Source organism: Arvicanthis niloticus, chromosome 10 (assembly GCF_011762505.2).
Source record: "Arvicanthis niloticus isolate mArvNil1 chromosome 10, mArvNil1.pat.X, whole genome shotgun sequence".
NCBI lineage: Eukaryota > Metazoa > Chordata > Mammalia > Rodentia > Muridae > Arvicanthis > Arvicanthis niloticus.
In genome coordinates, this window is record NC_047667.1 from 66204642 (window position 1) to 66217070 (window position 12429).

The 12429-nt window shown below is 38.1% G+C and overlaps 1 protein-coding gene across 2 annotated transcripts in view; it reads right to left on the reverse strand.

Annotated features, from left to right (window-relative positions):
• The window catches only part of Syt14 (synaptotagmin 14), a 137574-nt gene extending 125465 nt beyond the window's left edge, over positions 1 to 12109 (reverse strand). The window contains exons 1-2 of one of the 2 annotated variants that reach the window (XM_076941640.1): positions 11925 to 12109; positions 3505 to 3552 (exon numbers count right to left, since the gene is read on the reverse strand). In XM_076941640.1, coding sequence (XP_076797755.1) covers positions 3505 to 3552; positions 11925 to 11937 — 61 coding nt within the window. In that variant the 5' untranslated portion in view covers positions 11938 to 12109. The remainder of the gene's footprint in view (positions 1 to 3504; positions 3553 to 11924) is intronic. The other variant, XM_076941641.1, reaches the window with a different exon arrangement.
• Positions 12110 to 12429: the final 320 nt, after the last annotated feature.

A 12429-nucleotide genomic window follows, 5' to 3' on the forward strand; every position in this document is an offset into this window, starting at 1 on the left:
ACTGATGTAAAAGGGCCTACACTAATATTGGGTATCACCATTTCCTGAGCTTGGGTCCTGCACTGCATAAAAAAAAAAGCCAGCTGGTACATTAGTCATCTCCTGTTTTCTGATAGCATATGCAATGTAACCAGATGTTTCAAACTCCTGCCTCTATGACTTCCCAGCCATGATACATGGAACTGTAAACCAAAATTAGCCCTTCTCCCTCAAGCTGTTTTCTCAAGAGTATTTGATCACCATAACAAAAAATAACTAAGACAAGTACCATATACAAGGTAAGGAATTTTACACTTTCTAACATGTATATAATCAAGACCTTTTAATCTTAAAAGTTATAGTCCTCTTCAGAGTCTCCCTACTCACAGGTCTCCAGGAGTAAGTTCTCATATACATTTTTATACGGATACTTTATCAGCTCAGGCTGATGATGTGTGGACACTCTGGACTCGAAGTCTACTTTGTGGACCAGGTGAGGTACCTTGATTTTCTTCCCCAGTACAATGGAAATCCACAGAATTCCACATATCTGAGTGATATGACTAATTTCCACTTTTAAAAATCACTAATGCTTACTATAAGAAGGTAAGCATGTAGGTGAGAAAAAAACAAAAAACAAAAAAACTAGTGTTCTAAACAAAAGGAAATATTCAAGGCTACAATGGCAGCAACAAAACAGGGGAAAAGATGGATTAAAAATACACTACAAGTACAACTGACAACTACATATTACAAGTGGGAGAGAACAGACTAACAGAATTACAGGAATATTCTTTTTTTTTTTTTTTTTTTGTCCTGATTCAAGTTTTATATGACATCAAATTTACTTATAATGTTTTCAAATATATTGTCTGAAATGTTTTAAATATGTGCAATGTATTTCGTTCAGCCCTTCTGTGCTCTTCTCCTAGACCTTTACCTTGTATTGACACACATGCACGCTCACACACTCCTGTACAACTATCTACTTACAGGAAGATTCTTAAGTTAGGACCTCAGCAACTAGGTGAATAGTGCTACTGATTAGCTGAGTTGGATGGGCTCACTGGAAGGTGAAGGTCACTTAAGAAATTACGACATGTCTTTAAGATGAGTCAGTCTGCTATTCTATAGATATCCAAATAAAAAGACTGAGATGTGAGATAAAGGAGCAAGGACTTACAGGCCATCCACACTGACTTTATTCAAGGAGCATTAGAAACAGGAAAACTGGATAAAAACCAATAGAAGGGAAAGATAGTGAGGTGAATTAGTCAGAGGCTACACCCTCAGATATTCTGTGCTGCAGACAGAGAGTATAGCCAGCAAAAGATAGAATGCACACATGAGAAGAAAACTCAGGGTTGAGCAGGGCATGGTGGCACATTCCTGAAATCAGCACTGGAAGGTAGAGATAGAAATTTTAGAAATTTAATGGCAGCACCAGACACCCAGTAAGCTTAAGGCCAGTGTGGGATATATAGCACCTGCCACAAAAAAACAAAGGGTGAGGGTTGATTTGGTGTCATTTCATAAGAATAACTGGCATTAATTACAATGCTTCTCCTTTATATAACCTTCATATGTTATTGTCTATGTAAGTCTAGCTTAAAATGAAGAAGTGTTATCCTTCAGTCTTAAATGTTTAAACAGTTGTAAAACGCTTAGAATAGCATACTATTAAATGCCGAGGAAATAGATACAGATCTAAATGTTTTTCAAGAAATAAGTACAGTGTGAATAATTGTTTTAAATATTCACTGAGTTAAGGATGTACCTCAGCAGTAGGATGCTTGCTTAACATGCATGAAGCCCTAGGTTCAACCCCCAGCAATCCATACAATCAGACATGGCACCAACACACACCAACACAACAACCTAACTCTTGACCAGTGGAGGTAGATCAGGAGTTCAGAATCTTTCTTTGCTACATTGTAAGTTCAAAGCCACTCTGAGCCACCTGAGACCTTAATCAAAGTAAATAAGCACAGAATGAAGATTGCACGGCACAAAGAGAAGGGGGAGGCTAGTTTAATACAGAGTGATGTGAGCAAGACTCTGCACACTTCCCTAACTAAAAGGGAGACCATTCGGCAAGTGCTCTATTAAGATCACCAGCTATCCTGAAAGCCTTCCCCAAGTTCCTACAGAGCCCTCTATGCTCCACTTACTTCATTCTAGATGTCTCTAGCCTTGTCTTGAATCCTTCTTTACCTGACTACTGTTTCAGTTGCTTTTGATTCCAACTGAATCGCTCTGAGCCTTTGGGCTATGATCAAGTGTGACTCCAAATGATCTGTATAGCATCTTTTGCTGCTCCATCAAATAAGGTTTCAAAAATTTTAGTGAGATAATATCTATAAAATTATTTTAAATTCTCAATAAGATTTAAATAATTTAATACATGAAAATAAAATGTAACACAATAGTAAAAATATTTACATAAAAATATACAATTTTGCTCTTTCCCATTTTGGGGAAAATGTACAAAATCAAGAAAAAAAAAATTGACTTCAGTTTCTGCCTTTCCAGTTCTAGAGGAAAGACACAATAACCTACGGGTTAATAAAGAAGATTGTCTTTAAATGACAGCAACTTCAGGCAGTGACACACAAACTAGTTAGCAATGATTACATCAGTGATAAACACATGTATTCACCCAAGAAAGTTTTTTTTTTTAATGTTTTCAATTCCAAAGCAGCTAAGGATTTTCCAAAGCCGTCAAGAGTGAAAGTAACTGACATTTTGCTGGCATGTCAATCATATCATTTGTCACAGACACTGTTCCATCCTCCTCAAGGTGAAAGGTCGGGGTGGGCTTTGAGCTTCTGGCCAAACTCAGGAGGGCCAGCTCAGTTAAAGAGAGGAAAGAAATGCTCCTTGTTGAGACACGGGCAGGAAATGAGGACAGGCTCAGATCTGTGATCGCTCTTAATGAACTGGGATGCCCCAAGGTTTCCTAAAACCTGGACAACACCTGGCTCCTTGCCTCCCACATGACACGTGGACCATCTTGTTGAGGTGCCTAGTTACTAGGCGGCTCCTTCTAAGGAAGTCATAGGGTTGTGTGATCTCTGTAAATATTCCCAATTTCAATTTCAACCAACTGCTCATGTGTCTCTAATGGGGTACAGTAACAGAACAGAAGCCAATTATAGACCCAAAGCACCCAGCATCCAGATTCTGAAAGGGAACAGAAATCAAACCCTCTGTTCTCTGCCTACTCATACAAAAAAAAAAAAAAAAAAAAAAAAAAAAAAAAAAAAAAAAAAAAAAAAAAAAAATTAAAAAGATAGAAACCAGACTTTATTAACTTTATTAGTCCATCAAAATGAAATATGTAACCCTCAGTAGCCATAATAAGCATCATGGATTCAAAGTATACTCAAAGTATGTAATATACAGATGAGAGCTATTCTCTATTAAATTATGTGCCTTATATATCCAAATTATCATACTAAAATCTACTATAGCCTAGAAAGTACTCATGTAGTATTTAAATATCCATGCAGAGGATTGGCCTACCTTTTCTAATACAGATAAGTTCATGTACTCCACAGGTTCTCTCTCCACCTATTAGAAAAAAAGTTTATTAGCAACTAAAAATGCAGTCAATGGCCTCAATTTGACTATTACAAAGAACCATGCTAAACAGTCACCTAAAAATGATCTTAGAAAAAAGCTCCCTAATTATTTTCTTGAAGCCTAATGAAACTAAGTACAACAGACTGAATTTTCCTTAATAATCCAAAAATGAAGGCTTTATAATTTTGGAATAAAAACACTTCCTTTACTCAGTAGACTAGTCCAGTTAGAAAAGAGAAGGAGAAAACTATGTCATCATTTCCTATGTGCCCCTTCCTATCACCTGGAAGGAAGCATAGTAAGGGAGGACCCACTTTGTTCCTGAGCCTAGATATACACAGGTCAGTTACTTCAAACGTCAACTCTGTACAAGCATCAGTTATATTGTCATATAAGCTATAAATGGAAGCTACTCATTCTTACAAATTTTTAAGAAGATAAATGTAACAGACAACATAATAAAAATAATCATATTACAGCCATGTGCCCCCCCCCAAAAAAAAAACCCTCTTAATTCTTTGGAAGTTTTTCTTTCCTAATCTCATTTTTCACATCTCTACTTAATGGTCAGAAAAACACAAATACAGAAAGTGTACACATCTATAAAGCCCTATGCAATCAGTTAACATAAAGCATGCACCTGAGTTATAGCAAACCAAGGCCAGACATAGCAGTTAGCCATCTATTCATCTTCATAAACACTGCCAAATCTACAAAAGATGAACTCTCCTGAGTTCTAACAGTAAGGCTGCCTCATCTACTTAAAGTATACAAATGAGATTGCTGAACAGTCACTTTTGAGAATTACTATTTTCAGTACTTTTGTGATTATTACTTGTATACTGTATTAATTTTGATTCATTCACTTTCACTGCTATACAAAATTCCACTGTGTTTAAATACACATAAATATGCACACAAGTTGGTGTATATTTATACATACATAAACCAGTTCATAAACATTTGGACTGCCTTGAATTTAGGCTTGTATTAATATTTCTATAGGCCTTTTAAAGTATGTCTCTTTAATACATGTGTGCATGCCTTTCTCCTGGTTATATACCCAGAAGAGTTGTTGGGTATATCTGCCAAGATAATGACAAATGCTGCAACTTTGTGGCATGCATATACAGTGGAATGGTATAGACTCTATAAAGACTACTTTGATATTTGCAATAATAGAATAAGTGATGAAAACAGTAATCTGAGTGAAATATACTGTTGAATATATCTTTTAAAACTGAGAAGACAATAGTCAAACAAGTGAGAATTCACTCAATTTTAATGGACTATTTTCAAGATACTAGAAAAATCAAATGATAACAATAACCATAATTTATATTGAGATCTACGATGTTTTCATAGGTAACTTGAACTATTTCTTCTATTCAGTAATTAGACTACATGCTCTAGATATAACATTTATAACTTAAGTTTGAGTTACATACTTTACCCATGGAACCAGATTGTACTTTTTAGCATCTATTATTTAAAAGCAAGATTCTCTTGGGTTGAAGAGATGGCTCTGCCAGTAAAATTACATTCTGTTCTTATAGAGGACCAAAGTTCAGTTCCTGGGACCCACAAAATCATAAGTAGCTTTAACTACAATTCCAGGGAACCTGATGCCCTTTGTGGACAAATACATTCAAATTCACACACACACACACACACACACACACACACACACACACCACTTACTCTCTTATTCTCTCTCTCTCTGAATTATTTCAAAATAAATAAAAATAAATCCTTAAAACTAAACTCTCTATATAGTCAATATAAATTGGTTGTTTTATTTAATGCCCCTAATCCTAAAGCAGTTTTTACAATGGTTAGTAGTAACAAAATAAAGAAACAAAAACCCTGCAGAACAAAAAAAAAAAAACAACAAAAAAAAAAAACTATCTTTTAAAATTTATTTATTTATTTATTTATTTATTTATTTATTTATTGGGTTTGTGTATTATGTCCCTAAACATGCATTTCGCTACAGTGCACATATGAAAGTCAGAAGATAATGTATGGGAGTGTGTGCTCTCATTCCACCATGTGGGTTCTGAAAATTGAACTCACGTTGTTAGGCACGGTAGCAAGCACCCTTACCCAGTAAGCCATCTTTCACCTGCCCTTTGGTAAGTATTCATTTTACCTATATTGTATTTGAAGGTAATATAAGCACTGGTTTTGAAATAATCATCTTAGCAACATAGAATTAAGACACACAGGATGACACTTCAGTTATCAGTATCAGTCACCTCAGGCAATTCCATGTAAGAACAAGACAAATATGGCAACGTCTTCTACAGTGGCAAAAGTAAGAAAGATAAGAAAACAGGAGAGTGGGGCACACATGTGCTGTGATTGTATACTTTCATGTGTTTGTCTATGAATGGACACACAATTGTGAATGTGCCTACTACATAACTAGGATTATTTTTGAGACTGGGAGGGAAAATCATAACATATTACTTTTCTACATGTTTATGAAAGAAAAAATGCACCATTAAAGTACATACAGGTGTCAACAATAGAATTAAACCCATGATTTAGTTCTTGTGAGAGTAAAATTCACTTTACTGGGTTCTGACCACTAACATATATCACCTCCACATATAAGCTTTACTGATTTCTTCATGGTCAGACACTGAAAAACTAAAGTCTTACATTTCATCTCATCTAGAGATTCTTTTCCCTCGTTTATCCATAAAAGTGGTCGCAATCTTTAAGTTCTTCTTCAGATTCTGCTACTTACTATACATAAGGAAAAACTTCAAACATTTCCTGTTTATCCTGCCAACTGTCCCAAATCACCTTAACCTATTTAGACTCTAACTTCCAGATGTATTTTTAGATTAATACCCAGTTTAAGCCATTCATTCACTCATACTAGTTCAGGTCCCTAATTTTAAAAGCAGTGCTATAAATGAACATGTTTTCTGGATAGAGTCAGGCTTTTATTCTAAAGTCAGCACCACCTAATATGGTCTTTATAAATCCGTGTTTGTTAATATGGAAGGTAAGGTAAGAAAATGTAGTTATTATAAAGTGGTAATATTAATAACTCCAGGGCAGAAAATAGTTTTCATGTTACATGGTCACTCTGCTAAATCGGAATACCTGCTGGAGGTAGATCAATGGCAATTTTGAAAAATTCCAAAACCAAGTCTAATAAAAGAGAGGATGCCATAGCACAGCAAGTGTATCTGTGATAGTTGTAAGAGGGAGAAGTGGGTGTCTATGACTAAAATTCAATATTATTAAGAGCTGTCCACAGTGAATACCAAGAAGCATAAAGTTCAAAGAGAAAGTCAAAGTTTAGGCCTAGGAAACATTCAGAAGACTCCTGAATGGCTTCTTTCTCTTCTTTGGCTCCTGTTCTCGGTGACTTTCAAAAACCAGCTTGTGTAAATATTCCAGAATAAATGTTAGCTTCCTTGAGGACACATGCTGTCCTTTACACGTTTTTTTCCTTAAAAAAAGAAGAAGAAGAAGAAGAAGAAGAAGAAGAAAAAGAAGAAGAAGAAGAAGAAGAAGAAGAAGAAGAAGAAGAAGAAGAAGAAGAAGAAGAAGAAGAAGAAGAGGAAGAAGAAGAAGAAGAAGAAGGAGGGAACCCCATTAGGCCTCCAAACTTCTAAGTTACCCTCCTAAACTGGCATTGCTACTATATAATTGTATAGTTATATTAAATTAAAACAATCTGAACAGTCAAGTCCTTTCTGCATTTAGTGCCCTGCCTGAACTTGGGACCCATACTCACTATTGCCACAGCATCACACAGAACAGCCATGTCTATTTGTACAGCACTAGCTTGTCAGGCAAACAAGATGCCTCAGCAGACAAAAGCACTTGCAATACAAGCTTGGCAAGCTGAGTCCGGTCACTGGTGGATCTTACTACAGTAGGAGGAGAGAACCTACACCCTCGTGTCCTCTAGCCCCACGGGTATGTTCTTTCTCTCTCCCTCTCCCTCCTTTCCTCTCTTCCACACACCCACATGCTAAATTAAAAAATGTAGAAACAAAAGCTTGCTCAACACAGTATCTCATTTGACCCACATAAATTCCTATGCATTTAATTAATAATTTTTGTAAATATAAATTTTACCTTGTAAAATTAAATTTACTGACAAGTTAATTCACTTTTCCAGCCACAGAACTACTCTTTAAACTTTAGTTTTGGTTAAGGTTTTTGACTATTAGGAAGTTACTAACACAACACAATGAATCCCAATAAGCATGTGCTCACAAAAAGCACCACTTAATTGAATTTTCTAGTTAACTGAAAATAAAAGTCCTTCTGTTTTCACTATGCCAGATCAATTTTGTAAAATCTGTAAATAGGCACTACTGTATAAGACCACAGTAAAAAAAATATTATTTCATTAATTATTTATCTCATGATAAATATTAATATTTATCTCATAATGATCATATTTTGAATATGATCCTAAAATCATGAAAATAAAACTGTTCTGAATATATGTATGGATCACAGAAGTTTGTTTATTTGTTTTATTAGTTTGTTAATAAATACAAACTTGTTATATTATTATTTCTTCCTTCTAAAAATAATAAATCAAAGATTCCAATTTATTAGGTTTAACTTATATATTACTCTGTGGGGGGAGTGTATAATCTCAAAAATGTGAACTGAGGAGATAAAAGTAGTTAAGAAACTAAAAAAGCTTTTTCTTAAGTGTATGAGTACAAGTGTAAACACTAAACAAAATAAATTTGTTGAGATGCAGATGAAAGAACTTAGTAAACTATAAAATGGAGTTAATATCCAGATTTCTAAGTTGAATATCCAGCTAATATTAATGCCATTCAACCAGTGAATTTGCACAAAATAGGGTAGTATAAGACATATGAAGGATAGATTTGTGGGCTAGAGACAACTTAAGATCATTCTGAATGCTATAAAGTACGCATTTGGATTGCTATGCTACATCCATGTGAGGATAACTACCTACTACTTAAAAATTAAGTGAGGCATGGTGGTGGTGGTGCACGCTTTTGATTCCAGCACTCAGGAAACAAAAACAAATGGATTTCTGTAAGTTTGAGGACAGCCTACAAAGTGAGTTCCAGGACAGCCAGGGCTATTACACAAAGAAATCCTGTCTTGAAAAAAAGAAAGAAAGAAAGATGGGTAGAAGGAAGGAAGGAAGGATGGATAGATAGATGGATGGATCTGGGATTATAAAAGTTTTATACAGAGGAAGAAATAAAAAGTAACTGTTAGTACTAAACTCAAGTCTAAGCCATTGAACAGAGCTACTAAAAGCATGCCTAACTGCCACAAAGACCTACTCTCAATTCACAGCACAGTAGTTACACAAAGGACTGCAGACACAGCTAGAGAGTGAGTAATACAAGTAAAACAGTTCATAGTTTTTGGTTGAATACAATCTCATTTGAACCCACAAGAAGTTACAGGGAAAAGGTCATTCTAATATTAAGCTACAATTATAAAATTATGCACAAGTAAAATAAGGTCATAACAGTTTCAATATACAAATGGAATAAAACTATACATCACTATATTTCAAATTTTAAAGCAAAGGAGCATATGATTGTTGTCTTTAAATGGAAGAGATGTTTTACACACACACAAGAATACATTTTAATTATTGCTTCAGAAGGCAAAACTAAGATGTGGTTAGACCAAAGTTGCTAAATAGCAGACTTGACAATACAGAATGTCAAATATAAAGACCTTAAGGGTAGAATATTTATTATCTCAATATTAATTTTGAAGTCATTACCACTGAATGTGTTTATACAAAGGAAGCATGCATAATCCATTTCTTTGTATATACACTATACTGCAACCATGCTCAAAATTATTTTTCCCCCAGAACATAAATTCTAACAGAGGGGATGGAGAGTTGGCTCAGTGGTTAAGAGCAGTGGCTGCTCTGCAAGAGGTCCTGAGTTCAATTCCCAGCAACCACATGGTGGCTCACAACCATCTGCAATGGGCTCTGATGCCCTCTTCTGGTGTGTCTGAAGAGAGCAATGGTGTACTCATACACATAAAATAAATCATTTAAAACAAATTTAAAAAATAAAAAAAAAAATCTAACAAAGACGATTCTACAAAGTCTATTTCAGAACATTGTCTATACCTGATATACAACAAATGTTCACTGAGTTAAGAAGTGAATGAACTGGATATAAATTATTTCTATTAAGTAACTATGTTATCCTTTATCAGTTAGAGGTATGCCTACCAAGCAGGCCTTCTAAGAAACATTGGCTTATGGTATTACCACACTGAGTAATTAAGATTCTACTCAAAGGTGAGGAAATTAGGGATGGTATATATAAACAGAATCTATTTTTAGTAAGTGCTAAGAAGCACAGTTAGACTGACTTGATACTTTTATTTGAAATGTATTAACTACAGCTTCCTTGGCAAACCAGAGAAGGCCTAAGTGTTGATATTTATAACTTGAAAACCTTAAACAAATCTATAGGTATAATAATAAGATGGGGGTATAGCTCAGTGGTACTTTCTCAAAAACTAAAACACAACAAAACAAAAGGCAAACAGAGAATCTTTAGAAAATCCTATTATTTAAAGATTAAAAAACACAGAGCAAAATGCTCTAACATTTAACTGCCAGAAGAAGGTATGTATACCTAAAGAAAAACCAGACAATAAGAAATTACAAATTATGAAAACATATTTGAATCCTATCTGTGTTAATCCTTCATGTTCTGCATAAAATTTTATTTGTATGAGTTTACAAGAAATCCTTCCACAAAGTTGTTGACAAAACAAAGCATTCTACATCAATCAGTGAATTTCACTCCCTAATTCCAGCCCTAATAAAACAGTACTGGGAAGAATAAGGTTTGAACATGTTGTTCTGAACATCAAAGACTACAGGTAGATTTTATTCTCCATCATCTTAGCAATGCAAAATTATCTTAGCACATGCAGGCACTTGAGATCGTGTCAATGTGTCCCATACTTTATAAAATGTGTCCCATACTTTATACCCCAAGGCTTCTTTATACATACATACATATATATCTCCAGAGACCAGTCACCTAAGGGAATTACTGTGCCAGGGAGGAATACATTAAATGTAAGCAAGTAATGATTCAGCTACAGGTACCCTAAACAGATCACACGGGGAAGTTTTGGGAATCTCCCTCCCCCCACCACTGGCTCATCTAAGATGGGAAACAAGATGCTGAGTGTCACACCTGTGTGATACTAACTGCACAATATCCTCCTTAAAAGCAAGGCAAATTACACCCCACCCCAGCCCCATGTTCTCAGAATAAAAGGAAAATACATATTGGTACCACTTACCTTATCCAATTTGAATTGAGCTACTTGTGAAACATTTCTGTTGCCAACCTTCTGGGTGCGTTTGCCATAAACAGGCATTTGCCTCTCCCGGAGAAAAGCAATTTTGAGGGTCAGATGAGAGGGTTAACCTCATGAAGATGTCCTGGTCCCTACACCCGTCAACAAAAGGGGATGGGGTGGATATCATCGGCCCAAAGAGCCCGACAGGAGCAGCAGGCTGAGCGGGTCCTCCTGTCCCACGTCGACCACAAGGGCAGCCTCCCGCCGCCGAACAGCACTGTGCTTCTCAATACCTCAGAGCCTCATTCACCTTAGCATCTCAGTACCTTAGTACCTGAGCATCTCACTCAGTACCTCAGCGCCTTAGTACCTGAGCATCTCACTCAGTACCTCAGCGCCTTAGTACCTGAGCATCTCACTCAGTACCTCAGAGCCTTAGTACCTGAACATCTCACTCAGTACCTCAGCGCCTTAGTACCTGAACATCTCACTCAGCACCTCAGCGCCTTAGTACCTGAGTCTCCTATATTGCCTCAGCACCTCAGCGTCCAAGCACTTCAGCACCTTAGTACCCGAGTCTCCACGGAGCACCTCGGCGTCCAAGTACCTCAGCGCTTTAGTACCTCAGTCTCCTCCGTGCCTCAGAACCTCATCGCCTCATTCACCTCAGAGACTCATCACCTCAGCGTCTCAGAACCCCAGCGCCTCATTCACCTCAGAGACTCATCACCTCAGCGTCTAAGTACCTGAGTCTCCTCAGTGTCTCAGAACCCCAGCGCCTCATTCACCTCAGAGACGTAGCGACTTGGTGTCTAAGTACCTCAGCGCCTTAGTACCTGAGCATCTCACTCAGTACCACAGCGCCCACAGCGCGTAGGCCAGTGCTTGCGAGAGCGCACGCCGCGCCTAGGCCGGTATCCCGCATCAGCTTCCCTCACAGTCCGGACCCGCAACCCGCACCTCGGCCTCCTGGGCCCTGCGCTCGCCCGCGGGGCGTCTTCTCCGCGCATCGCTTGGCTTCCACTTACCTTCGATCGCCATGATGCGCTCGCCATGGACCGCACCACCACACAGGGAGCGCGGGGGTAAGAGCAGGAGCTTGCGACTGGGCCTCTGACAAGAGGGGCGGGAACGCCCCGGGGCCAGGCAGCCGGGCCTCCAGGAGCCGGGGCGGGGCGGCGGGGTGGGGTCGGAGCTCCAGAGCAAGCGGCGCAGGAAGCGGAACCTTCCACGGGCGCGCACCGTCGGCACGTGACACCGCCCCGCCCCCGGCCCCTCTAGGCCACGCCCCTCGCAACAACTACAGCTTGGCCCACAACCTCGACTTAACCCGTTCCCACCTGCCTCCTCAGGCCCCGCCCCCGAAATACCCACAACCCCGCCCACTACGCTGAACTAACCCCTCCCGCCTCGCGCAGGCCACGCCCCCACTCCGTCCCGCCCCCAGCCCATGCGGGGGTCTCAGGCGGGCATTCCAAATAGGTGCGTGAAAGACAGCAGCTAGAAGCCTCAGCAGCCAGCCTCCATCAAGCT